This window comes from Myotis daubentonii, chromosome 6, assembly GCF_963259705.1.
Source record: "Myotis daubentonii chromosome 6, mMyoDau2.1, whole genome shotgun sequence".
NCBI lineage: Eukaryota > Metazoa > Chordata > Mammalia > Chiroptera > Vespertilionidae > Myotis > Myotis daubentonii.
The window spans coordinates 60096220-60110214 of record NC_081845.1 but is presented as its reverse complement, the minus strand read 5'-3'; the positions used below and the strand labels follow the sequence as shown (position 1 = coordinate 60110214).

Here is a 13995-nt window from a genome sequence, read left to right as displayed (position 1 = left end):
CCGCGCCCCTCTCACCGACCCCCCCTCACCCCCCCCACCCCCGCCACCGCCCTCCACCGCCGCTGTCTCCGGAGACCCGGATCCACCCGACCCCGACCGCCGTAGGTCCCTGGGGCTTGCCCCACGCAGATGAACCTGGGTGGGTTTGCTCCAAACCAGTAAACCACAACACAGAACCTAAGCGTGGACTTTGAACCAATCCCTTTTGCCTAGTGTTATTTTTCCTCGTCTCCCTGGCATCCTCGCCACCCCTTGTCAAAGTCTTTTCCCTGCCACGGGCTCTCTTCCAGCCAGCGGCATGCCTCAGGGATTGACGCGCAACAAGGAGGCAACCTGAAGGACCTCCGTCCACCAGTCACCCAGGGACAGACCGAAACTACAACTCCCATCATGCCCCCGCACAGGCCCCCCCTCCCCCCTCCTCCCCCTCCCCCCTCCTCCCCCTCCACTGCCAGGGCAGGAGGCGGAGAGGCGCGGAGCTTTTTATCTGCAGACCTGGAGGGAGGGATCTAGGTCCCTGCGATCTCACCCGAAGGGAGCGTTCTGGCCGGTGGCAGCCGCGGTTCTCCGCTGCAGAGTTTTGCGTCCGCGTCCGCACCAGCCCAGAGTCCGAGGGGGCAGACGGTGCGTCCCGGCGCGACGAGAGGATGGTCATCCGTGTATTCATCGCCTCCTCCTCCGGCTTCGTGGCGGTGAGCGCGGCGGGGACCCGTAGCGGAGCCGGGGTCCGGTTGGCCGGGGTCCGGTTGGCCGGGGTAGGGGCACCGGGTGCGCGTCCTGCGCGAGGAACGCGGCGCTGACCCTTGCGGGTCTCGGCGCGCAGCACGTCCGGCCGCGCAAGCCGGCCCCCGCCAGGTGATCCACTCGCACTTGGACAATGAAAAGGGCGGGAGCAGAGGTAGGGTGGGGGACCCCGGGGTCCTACTTCCTTTGGTGTTAATTGCTCCCGATTTTGCACTTTCAGCCTGGTTAAGTTTTGTACGGGAGCTTTCTCGGCTGTTTAGTTTGCTAGCCTAGCTCATGAATGAAACAAGTTTAAGAGGGAATAGCTCTCCACCCACCCTTCCCTACCAAGTCCATTTCTTTAGTTTTATACCTGCGCGAAGAGAATGGTAAACCAGGTTTTTTCCTGTTGTGTCAGGAATTTTTGTACTGTAAATATTTTTGCAGCTTTATGTAAATGTGTGTTTGGATTCTTCCCCCCGTAATGCTGTCGTCAGTTTCATCTGGAGGATATGTAAGTGGTGGTCTCTTTAGTTACCGTAAGCTATTTTGTTTGGTCGATATTCTTGAATATTTTAATGAAAAATTTTATTTTAGGAAGAGAAGTGAAATAGCCAGATGTCAGAATTTAAGGGAAATTCAGTAGTATACTTGATAGCCCCCTGAGTGAGACAGGTGGCGATATGTTTTACATGATTAAGACTTCGTTTTCTTAGCTAATATTCAACTACAGATTTAAGGGGCTTTTTGGTGAGATATATAATACATATATAAATACATGAAAAAATGTAGTATTGATTGCTTAAACTTTGATCTGGCCAGGTAACTTCCCAGCAACTCAACCCAAAATTTGTTTCTGAAGCAGGTGGGATGGAGGACGGAATAGAATATTGTTTGCAAATCCTTATAAGCAACTGAGGCATTTTATTAAGAGGAAATCAACACTGTAGTATAAAAAGAACTCCCTTTTGCTGTAGGAACAATAGATGGGAAATGCCAACTTATCTTTAAATGCAGGCATGCTCTGGTCCCCAGACTCCTGATAGTTTTGGGGTTTCTAATTATTTGTGGCTGCTTAGTCATACCTGCCTTTTATAGACTGAAACTACACTGCATCTGTTTGGAAACCCATACTGGTGTGTGGATACATTTTTTTTTTCAAATGCACTCCTTCGTAAGAATGCTACAAAGCCTTTGGTTTCGCCACTAACTTGCATAATTGTTCCAATAGTATTTTTTTTTTTTACTGCTTAAAGTATTACAAAGGGTATTACATATGTGTCCATTCCCCCCCCCCCCCCCCCCCCGCCCTAGACAGTCCCCTAGCCTCCCCTATCCCCCGGTGTCTTATGTCCATTGGTTATGCTTATATGCATGCATACAAGTCCTTTGGTTGATCTCTTACCCCCCTACCTCCTGCACCAGTATTTTTTTTTTTTATTGCACCAGGGATGCTTTAATAGTATTAAGAGGTCTAGGCTATATTGAACAAGTCAAAGGCAGGACTTGAGGCAATTACTTGGCTTATCCTGTTAGTAGATAGTTTGTCAAGATAGTTCTGGAACCCCGTATCAATTCCATTAACAAATATTTATTTCCTGCCTGCTATGTGCCTTTTTAATTTTAAAATTTAATGTTCTGTGCTTTGCTCATGAAGCTAGACTTGAGAGAACCATGTGTTTTGTCTTGTTTTTTTAATTCTCACTCGAAGACATGCTTATTGATTTTAGAGAGAGGGAGTGGGGCGGGGGGGGCGGGGAGGGGGAGAGAAACATGGATGGGTTGCCTCCCATACAATCACAACCTAGGTATGTGCTCTGATCAGTAATCGAACCTGCACCTTTTGGTGTACGGGATGATGCTCCAACCAACTCAGCTAACCTGGCCAGGGCAAGAGACCTAAGATTTAATGCAGTCTCTGACTAGTAGTATAAGCTTGGATAAGGTGTTCCATCTCTGCCTGAGTTAGCCTTCTATAGAATGAAGAATTGTGTGATGAATAGCTCAGAATTACACTCTAGCTTTATAATGCTTTGACTTCATCAGTTGGGTAAATGTGGATAAACCCTAGTAAGAGCTTCTTTTACTTTAGCAATATATATATTAGCCTCAAAGTGAATTTATTTTTTTCCTTTGGTGTTTTACTGTGATGTCTCAGGTCCTCTCACCACCCACCTGGTAGTATGTGTCTTGACACGCTTTGATTTGAGCTGGAAGACATGCTCTGTTATCACATGTGTACAGCCCATAAACATTAATTATCCACTTGATGGACCCCATCTTTTCAAGTCTCAGTTAATCCTCAGTCATCAAGTCCCTCCAACTCTAATATCTCCTATATCAATACACAGTTTTTCTGTAATTATATGATACTAGAGGCCTGGTGCATAACATTTGTGCACTGGAGGGGGGAGGGGCCCTCAGCCTGGCCTGCACCCTCTCACAGTCTGGGATCCCTCAGGGGATGTCCGCCTGCTGGCTTAGGCCCGATCCCCCCCCCCGGGGATCACGCCTAAGTCAGCAGTCAGATATCCCTCTCACAGTCCAGGATTCTTGCAGCCCAGGACCCCTCGCTCCTTACTGTCCACCTGCAGCGGAGGTGGGAGAGGTTGCTGCCACCACTGCTGCCTGGCTTCTGGCTGAGTGGCGCTCCCCGTATGGGAGCACACTGACCACCAGGGGGCAGCTCCTGCATTGAGCGTCTGCCCACTGGTGATCAGTGCATGTCATAGCTACTGGTCGTTCTGCCGTTCAGTTGATTTGCATATTAGGGTTTTATTATATAGGATTGATGGTTTTGGTAATGATAACTTTATGCTTATATACGAGAATGATGATTTCCAAGAGATAATGAAGTTGTTTAAGTTAACTTAAACAACTTTATGCAGAAAATATATTAATATGAATTTCTAATTTAAAAGCATTGAAATCAGTTATTTCGGTTGGGGAGGCGAATGGGGCTTACAGCATTGAGCTATGTTAAGCTTTGAAGGCATCGCTGTAATGTTTTCCCCCCAGGAGTGGTGTGTTGACCATTGGCGATGTTTTATTACCAACAGTGAGCAGCAAGTGCATGGAAGAACAGATAATTTGATTCCCAAGACAGTTTGATTTTAGCTGAAGTTTATTAAACCTCAAGGGAAGAATGTGACTAGAATTAGACTTAGCTAAGTAAGTCCCAGGAATTTCTAAAAAGATGCCCCGCCCCAATCAACAGTAGATTCAAACTTTCTATTTAGAGTAAATGCTCATCTTACGTATTCTGATTTCCCTGAACTCTCTGGCTTACAACACAGAACAGTGGTAGTTGGAATAATTAATGCAAAAGAGTGATAGCCCTTTTATCCTCCCCAGCTCCAGGTAAGATGTGCTTTTACTAGGAAATAAATATGATGACACAATATTATGGTATGGATACCTGAAAAACCAGATTTCTTGTGCAGCTGATAAGGTTGCTGTCATTCATATTGTAGTGAAGGACATTTTACTTCAGTCCTAGGAAAATACTATATGTTGTATACTTAAAAGGGGAGGTCTTAGTAACTTTATGCAGGAAATATATTAATATGAATTTCTAATTTAAAAGCATTGAAATCAGTTAATTATTTCATTCATTCATTTCATTCATTCAGTAAGTATTTTCTAAGTGTTGGCTGCTTGCATAGCTCAGTCTTTGGTCTTGTGGGGAACTAGAGGAGAATAGAGGGTGTGGTCCCTGTCCTCAAGGAATTCACGTGGGGACCAGGTGGGGAGATAAGATAGGAAAGGTAAAACCGTCCATAATAAAGTACAGCCCAAGGACACATGCCTCTTTCAGGAACATTCTTACCAGAGATAGAAATAATATAGGCAGCAGAGGGATGCATTGCAGGATGTCAGATAAGGAGGAAATGTGCCAGAAATCATGAAATATGCATGTGGGAGCCTTAGGCAGATGGCAGGGAGAGGGATTGAGTTAGATTTGGAGCCTGGGAGACAGCGCATAAGCCCACCTTGTTCAGACGGGAAAGGGAGGAGCTTTGGGTAAGCGACAGCAGTCAGCAGAGGCCCCCTTGGACCCCTTTTGAGGAGACAATAGACAATAGACTCTAAGTTCTTGAAAGAAGCCCATGATAACACACAAACTCCAAGATACTAACTCCAAAAACTCCATAGTACTATGTCGCAGAGATGTCTTCAGTATCTGCAGCTTGCATGCTCTCTGGAGCCTTTTGTCACCAGGGAATGAGGTACCCTGTGACAGGGAGGGACCCCTGGTATGTGATTTCAGAAAAACGCCCCTGCCCCCCTTGCGTTGACTAAAATTTCTCAAAAAAGAAATAAAGTCTTGTAATCCTCCGTAAAGTTCATGGGCTCACTGTGGTCAGTGTGGCTCAACTGAGTGAGCATGTCGTCCCCTGTACCAAAAGATTGTGGGTTTGATTCCCTATCATCAGAGTAATGGCATATGCCTGAGTTTCAGGTTCATTCCTGGTAGGGGCCATACAGAAGGCAGCCTCTTATTTTGGTGTTTCTCTTCCTCTCCCTCTCCCTTTCTTTCTAAGGAAAAAGGTTCATGGGCTCAGTTAGAGTTGGAAGAAAACATAAAGAGATTTTTAGTAAAGTCCACCCACGTAATTTCACAAAGATGGACATTTGGGCATAGAGATTTAGCGGCTTGCCCTGAGGTCATTTATGTCAGTTAAGGCAGAGCTAAATGGTAAACGGAAGCCAGGTCTCCTGACTCCTGAATATATTTATACGTATGTTCATTCAGCGATGCATCCATGCATGCATGGATTGAGTCTTGCATTCATCAATCACTGAAAACCTACTAAATACCAGGCTCTGTGTTAGGTGGTAGGTATGTATGTGAGGGTCAGGAGAACAGGTTTAAACTGTGCCTTTAGTGGCACAAATCAGTGCTGACTTGGGATGCAAACCATTTAATCAAGGAGAAAGAGGGATTCACCGCCTTGGGGGATGTTCCCATGGGCAGGGTGAAATGCGCTAGACTACAGTATGTCCGTGGATGTTGAAGAGGAACCTTTACTGAGAGCAAAAGTTACAGAGAAATTGAAAGCAATGTCAGAAAACATGGAGCTTTGCCCAGGGCTGCATCTATGTTTTCAAGGAGAGGCGAGAGTGGTGGGAGAACACATAGAAACTATACTCAGAGTTGTCTTGCTCTTTGCAACTGTGGAAGGCATACCCAACTGCCTTGCATGATTTGTAACTATTTTAAACATCAGTGATCAGTAAAGGCATCTCTACAGAATGTATTCAGTGAAGCTTCATTCTTGTGAGGAAGCCATTGAAAGTAGTTCCAAGGCAGTTAAAGTCAGAATGTGACTGTGTAGAACAATTGGGCATTAATTCCAAGGTGATTCTAAGGCTGGAAGGAGTTTGTAAGGGTAAGCCTGGGCTTATTAGCATCTTTAACTCATTGATCTTCAGAGTCATACGGCAAGGTAGTTATTTATTCCCATTATACAGTTGAAGAAACTGAAAATTAACTGACCTGATAAGATCATATACAGCAGAAGGTGGGACCCTGAGTCAAACTCTGGTGGACAGGTGACTGCAAAGCTTCTAGAGCAGAAGTTCTCTGTGTGGACACTGTGGTGCCCAGGGCGAATGAAAGTACTGGGGATACTCGATATCCTGCAGTATGATGGACAGTCCCCCATAAGATCTGCCCCAGACAAAATGTCAGTGGCACCCGAGGAGAAACAGTACTGAAGGGCATTGGCAGGGGAAGGTGTGAAGTCAAATTCAAGACTAGGTGGGCACAAACACGAAATGATCAGAAGCAGAAATACGTTGAGACTCAAGGAAAAGGATGGGATTGTAAGGTCAGGCTGGGAAAGCATGTGTATTAGTTTCTTAGGGCTACTTTAGTTTCCTTTGGTAAATTAACAAAATACCAAAAACTGGGGGGCTTAAACAATAGAAACTTGTCTCACAGTTCTGGAAGCTGGAAGTCAAGGGCACAGTGCTCACAGGGTTGCCTCTTCCTGAGAGCTGGAAGAGAGACTCTTGTTCCTACCTTTTGATGGTTTGCTGGCAATCTTTGGGTTTCCTCAGCATGTAGATATATCACCATGGTATCTGCTTTCATGTTCACATGGTGTACTTGTGTGCCTGCCTGTCTCTGTATCTAAATTTCCTCTTTTTATAAGGACACAGTCATATAATTAGAGCCTACTCTCTAATGACCTCATCTTAACTTGGTATCTGCAAAGACCCCATTTCCAATAAAGCCACATTCATCATGGCTTGGACCTCAACATCGTTTGGGGACACAATCAGACCCATAACAGCATGTCATATGAGGGTTGAAATAGAAAGACCAATTGGTGGAATTTCCCCCCTTTAATTGGAAAAATTTTTGAGCAGATTTCTTGAATCTTAAAGGCAGCTTTTGGATATATAATTATATGGAATTGTAGTCAATGTATAAGGTCTATTGCTGGGAAGGGAGATTTCTTAATATTCCAAGTGAACACCTCACCTCAGTCATTTTAGTTCATTTTAATATTCCCCCAATTTGATACTTTTCATTCTATAGTAAGATTTCAAACTTGTAAATATAAATATAATCAAGGTCATGGACTCCTTTATGAAATTAGGGGCTTTTTCCCCATTTGTTTTAGGATACTTGCAATAAACATTTCTATCTGAGAAAATGAAATTTTGGCAAATATTTATAATATGAAGTATAAGGTGGTTTCCACATTTCAGAAATGTGGAAAGATTACTTGAGTCTTTTTTTTCTGTTTTTCAAATTTTTTTTTAATCAAAAATAGAAAAGGAAAACAACTATAGTCAGTTAACTGCCACAATATTTTTAATTTAATTAAAAAAGGCCCGCCACTTGCATCTATAGATGCTTATGGCGTACAAATGGATAATGGGGGGAAAAACCTCAACAGTGCAGTAGAAAGCAGTGTAAGATACTAACTCCAAAAAATATTTCTTTAGATTTTTTAATGTTTAGTTTATAAAAAAGTTCAGAAATAAATTGTGTGGGTGTTTTGTTTTGTTTTTTCCCCAGCAAAGTTAGAATTGTGCAACGGGTTAGAAAAAGTCTAGTCTTAGTGAATATTTCCGTTTTAAAAATAAAAATTAGCATGACGTACTGTTCATTATATATAAAAGTTTAAAATACTTTATTTTGGAATGCAAATTTTAAAAATAGAATAAAAAGTTATTAGTTAAGCTGTTAAATGTCCATTTTTTCAAAGACCTTTTTAGATTTCAGCAATTTTTCATCAGGAATCGCTCTAATCTGTGTGATTGTAGATGTAGAGTTAATAGAAGTTCAGTTTTTCTGAATTAAATTGCATTCCTGTATTCATTATTTTTCTGATTAATTTTTGTTATACTACTTATCCATTATGCAAAAAAGGACCTTAGCTTCCCAAATTAGAAATTTAGTGAATATTTTTCTGTGAAATGGCAAATGCTTATTAATATTTGAGGGAAATTTTTCACTTCTGATTATGTACAATTATCTTTTGGGGTCCTCTTTATAGATGCAGCTTAGAAACATGTCCTTGAACCTTGCTGTTGAGTGGGTTTTTAGCCCAGTAGTGATAAGTATGTACTATTGCCTAGTTTTGGGGGGTGGTTGGGGTGGCGGGGAGAAGTGGGGCGGGGAAGAAGAGTGGGAGATTGGTACCCTGTACCAGCCGCATACAACTGGCCAGTCTAGTTTAAGGCAGTGCAATTTCCCTTCTGTCTTCTTCTTGGGCTTATCTGCATTTATCTGCTAATTACTGGCTAATTACTCCGGAACTGGACTGTGGTAATTTAAAGTTAGTGTTGTTATTTCTTTTATGTTTGATTGTTTCTTCCCTAAACTCTAGAAAAGAAATCAACCTAGGAAAAGCACTTAATTGGATGTTTCCCTTTTGGACTCATGACAGCTTTGCTGTAAGATCGAAAGCTGAACTAGATGCTGGCAGACTGACTCTACCTACAGACCCAGGTACTTTTAGGCTGGGGCAGCCCTTGGGAAACTCCAGAACAATATGGTTGGTCCCCTGGATCTGGTTCCCTCGGTTGCCATTGGCAGCTTATTTATTCCTGAGGGGACCTGAATCCTTCAGGCTGGCTCAGTGTCTGGCAGAACCCCAAAGAGGGTTTCCTGGAACTGACCCCAGCAAGTGGAAAAGCAGGGTGTTTGCACATCAGGGAGTGTCTGCCTTGCTGTGGGACCTCTGTGGGCTCTGCCAATATTGCTGCAGAGCTCCAGGAGCCGGAAATGGAACGCTGGCTGGGACTAAGGGCAGAGGGTTCTAAGTATTTCAGGATGCGTTTTCCATTTCATACTGGTCATGGCCCAGATCAGGAAATGGCTTTTTGACGTCTTCAATCTAGTGGCTTTGGGAGTGGAGGGTTGAGTGTTAAGAGAGACCCAATTAGGTGACTTGCTTGACAAGTCAGTTGAGATATTTCGTAAATGCAGATAGAATTAAAGTAAGCAGCTATTGATGTACACCAAACCACTATTATAATCAAAACAAAGCAAAGCAAAAACCCCAAAGTAACAACAAACACAGTAACTCAATTACTTTTGAGTAATTGGTTTTCCTTCTGTGGGTTGCATAAGGAGTGGGAGTGTAGTGTTCTTCATTCATGACATTCCCGTATGGATTGAAGTTGACTGGTTTTCTGCTTTGGTAATTATAGTCATTAGGACAGTTCCTTTGCATGGGAATTGGCCATTTCTCTAAGCCTGGATCCCCCATTGATAGGAGTTTTGGGTTGCACTGTCCTTTTATAATTTTTTTTTAATCCTCATCTGGGGATATTTTTTCCATTGCTTTTTAGAGAGAGTGGAAGAAAGGAAGAGAAAGGCAGGGAGAGAGAAACATCAATTGGTTGCCTCCTGCATGAGCCCTAACCAGGGTGGGAATCTAACCTGCAACCTAAGTACATGCCCTAGACCAGAACTGAACCTGTGACCCTTACTTGTATGGGCCGACATTCCAACTGCTAAGCCACCTTGGCCAGGGTTGCTCTGTCCTTTCATAATAAACTACTTCCTAGCCAAAGTAGGTGTTTGGATGAATATCTGCTGTTATTTTATCTGGAGTCAGTTTATATTCAACCCACGTGCCTACTTCTGCCCCATCTATGGACTTTTTATCGTTGGAGGGCAGGGTTCCCTCATGGGTAAGGCAGGGACTGAGCTCAAATCTTAGCTCTGCCATTGATGAGGGATATGGCATTAGGCAAGTAACCTCAATCCCCCTCATTTGTAAAACTGGAATAGGTGTGGTACCTTCTGTGTAGGATTGCCATGAGCTTTGAATGAATGAAGTATTCCACATAAGGTATTTAAGAGAGTGCTCAAGTACTTAGTGTATGTGATCTATTATTTCTATTATATCATCAGCAATAGTAGTAATAGCAGGAATAAAAATAAAAATTATAACCTTGGATCATGTAAGATCTTTAATTATCAAAATATTGTGTACAGTACATAGAACTTACTAAGCTGAGAGTGCATGCTGGTATAGTTTTTGGAGAGTTTTATAAATTTAAATATAAAAAGTTTTCAACTGAAATTTGAATAAATAAACATTACAATTTGAGGACATTCCCCACACAAACCACTTTATTAGACTTCTGTAATTTTTGAACATTTTATAGGTAAATAGCATGTTGTGCATGAGTCACTAAACCATATGTATTCACTGCCTACAAAGTACTCACTACTATGCAAATGGACGCCATTCTTTGCTGTACATAGGACATGATTTTAGACTTCTGGCTTGATTTAAAGCTTCCTAAACTTGGCAAGTCGATTTCAATTCAATGACAGCTCTGGCTGATGGATGGTGGCTGCCTGGAGAGCTGGGAGAGGGGTTTTGGAGCCTTGTCTGGGAAACAAGTGGTGTGATTGACTGTTGCTGTCTTCTCCGGCACCAGAGGAGTGAGGACCGGAGCTGTGCCAGCCCTGTCTTAGACTCTGTGTAGTTGAACTCTAGCTTTCAGATTTGTGTAACTGAATGTAGACTATGTGGAGTCTGAGAAAAATATGAGACACCAAATTGAATTGATGGGTAATATCCTCTCCAAACACCTCACCCCAAATTTTGGGGTAAGGATGGTGGAGAAGGGCCAGGATTTCTGTGTTTAATGAAGATGAGTGAAACTTCGCAGGAAGGACGTGATTATCTTGACTGTGAAACTGAACGCTGAATCTTGATGCTTGTGACATGTAAGTGGGGTGCTTTCAGAGCTGGCAGATGGGCAGGTGGATGGTGGTAAGAGGTAAAGGGGGCTTCGTGGGAAAAGGTGGTGGAGACAGGAAAGGGAGAAAGACACTGCAATAGGTGGACTCTAGAATGTGACTCTCTACCATGCAGAGCCTTGGGGCACCGAAAGGTGAGGTTCAGGTGAACAATGAGTGTTTACCTGTGCCCAGCAATGTGATTGGACTTTTCCTGCAGGTTACTTAAACTTATAATGACCCTATAAAGTGAAGTTTATTGTACCTGTTTTACAGATGAGAATATTGAGGTACAGAGTGATTAAGTAGCTAACAGGCCTAGGATCATTCAGCTCAGTGAATCCATATTTGAACGCCTGTCTTCTGATTTTGTGTTCAGTACTTTTTTCATTACCCCACATTGCCCACCAGAAGAGCCTACAATCAGAGACCTATGAGAACCTGGGTCGTGCTGACCCAGAAAGCTGGCTAGGATAACAGTGTGAGCTCAAGCTCAAGCTAAAGAAAGGGGAGGGACAGGACCCCTCTGGAAGAGTTCCAGGGGTTCCCACTCAGCTGTTGAGCAAGTTATTCTAGGCACACTGTCCCCAGGGCATGTGAAAGCAGTGGCTTTGCTCTGCAGAGACTGGTAATAGCTATATAGAATATGGGTTGAAATGGAAAGCAAATGTGTGATCATCATCATCATCATCATCATCATCATAACAACTACCATTCACAGCATGCACAGGAAGTACTCAGGGCTCTTTTGTTTGTTATTTTTATTTCTCAAAAGTAATTTGGCATGGTAGCCATTCATATTCATATCCTCCCTTTCCCTCTCTCTCTCTCTCTCTTCTCTCTCTCCCTCTCTCCCTCTCTCCCTCTCTCCCTCTCCCTCTCCCTCTCCCTCTCCCTCTCCCTCTCTCTCTCCTCTCTCATAGGGAACTGCTGAAGTTCAGAAACTTTAAATAACCTGCCTTGTTATAGGTTCCAGAAGATCCAGACACTCAGACCCATGCCATCCTGTTTCCAAATGGCTATGTTCCTGAGAAAGGAATCGGAGAAATTAGAATAAGCAGTGCTCTGAAGCGACTGTGGAATATTTTGTTGGGTGTCCTGATCCAGATTTGCTTCAAATATGATTCTCTTGTTTTGTGTGATAAAGTTGAGTAGAACCAACTTGATGTGTTGAACTGGAGGGAATAGAGGAAGGAATGGGAGTGTAATCGGGTGATATGGGAGAAGGAAAGGTTAGCCCTGTGGCTGGAACCCAGGGATGGGGTCAAAGGCAGAGATATGTAATCTCTTGGGACAAACCTTAGTGGTGGGAGTGTGTGCCCTCATTCTGTTCATCTTGGATCCTGTGCTCCTGGGTGACATGTTCTCCATGGGCTGATGAGTTCGTTTTCTACCCTGCAGATAAAGTTTATCAGTATATTGCAGCCTTCTGTGGGAGTTCAGTACAAGAACGAGTAGAAAGTGGGAGGCCAGAGTCAGGGCTATCCCTGGTTGAAGGGTAGGGAAGGAGGACCTGTGGGAGTGCAGGCAGCTGCTGTGTGTAAAAGGAATAATGTAATCAACACCCACAGGAAGGCAGGAGTGGGTATGCAAAGCCACTGTTCATACACATCACAAAGATCGGCTTCTTTACATGTAATTTACAGAGAGAGCCTCATAAACTTAGTAAATAGAAGAAATTTTTATGATACAAACAAGGTAATAAGTGGAAAGAATGTGGATTTTAGGAGCACAAAGACCTGGGTACAAATTGTAACTGGTACCCTACCCAGCAGGTAGCTTAGTAAGTCTTTTAATTTCTTTGGATCTCAGCATCCTCATTTGTAAAGTTGTTAGAGTTTAATAAAATGCCAGCCATTAATAATACCATGAGTTTCATTTAAATTTAAGCCAGCAGTAATTCTCTTGTCTTTTGTGAATTCTCAATTTTAAATGAGCTATTAAGATTTAATTAGCCCTGCTGGTGTGGCTCACTGGTTCAGTGTGGATTCATGCACCAAGAGGTTGCTGGTTTGATTCCTGGTCATGGCAAATGCCTGGGTTGTGGGCTTAATCCTTGGTGGGGAGTGTGCAGGAGGCAGCCAACTGAGGTTTCTATCTCTCCCTCTCCCTTTCTAAGAATCAAAAAAATAAAATAAAATAAATATTTAATTAAAGAGCCCTGGTCGGTGGTGCTTAGTGGTTAGAGCGTTGGCTCTCATAACAACTACCATTTACACCATGCACAGGAAGTACTCAGGGCTTTTTTGATTGTTATTTATTTATTTTTTTTATATATTTTATTGATTTTTTTACAGAGAGGAAGGGAGAGAGATAGAGAGTTAGAAACATCGATGAGAGAGAAACATCGATCAGCTGCCTCCTGCACATCTCCTACTGGGGATGTGCCCGCAACCCAGGTACATGCCCTTAATCGGAATCGAACCCGGGACCTTTCAGTCCACAGGCCGACGCTCTATCCACTGAGCCAAACCGGTTTCGGCTTTTGTTTGTTATTTTTATTTCTCAAAGTAATTTGGCCTGGTAGCCATTCATATTCAATATCCTCCCTTGCGCGCGCACACGCTTTCTCTCTCTCTCTCTCTCTCTCTCTCTCTCTCTCTCTCTCTCTCTCTCTCTCTGTCATAGGAAACTGCTGAAGTTCAGAAACTTTAAATACCCTGCCTTGTCATAGATTCCAGAAGGTCCGGACACTCAGACCCATGCCATCCTATTTCCGAATGGCCATGTCCCTGAAGGATTGCAGGTTCGATTCCCGGCCCTGGGGGCTTGCGGGAGGCAACCAATCCATGTGTCTCTCTCACATTGATGTTTTTCTCTCTCTCTCTCTTCCCCTTCCTCCCTCCCTTCCACTCTCTCAAAAAATCAATGGAAAAAATATCCACAAGTGATGATTAACCAAAAAAAAAAGAGAGAAAAGATTTAATTAAAGAAAAAAGTTTTTGTAATCAGACAGTGGGACCTGAGTTTTATTGAAATGCATTTAGAAGATATGAAACTGACATTGTTTATTAGGGTTAGTGAAGGTTCCTTGCTGGAACCCCTTT

At 43.2% G+C, this 13995-nt stretch overlaps 1 protein-coding gene across 1 annotated transcript in view; it reads left to right on the top strand.

Moving 5' to 3' along the window:
- The first annotated feature begins 461 nt into the window (after window positions 1-461).
- SH3BGRL2 (SH3 domain binding glutamate rich protein like 2) overlaps window positions 462-13995 on the top strand; it is a 57646-nt gene continuing 44112 nt past the window's right edge. The window contains exon 1 of the mRNA XM_059701125.1: window positions 462-692. Within this exon, the coding sequence (XP_059557108.1) occupies window positions 648-692 (45 nt within the window). The 5' untranslated portion in view covers window positions 462-647. The remainder of the gene's footprint in view (window positions 693-13995) is intronic.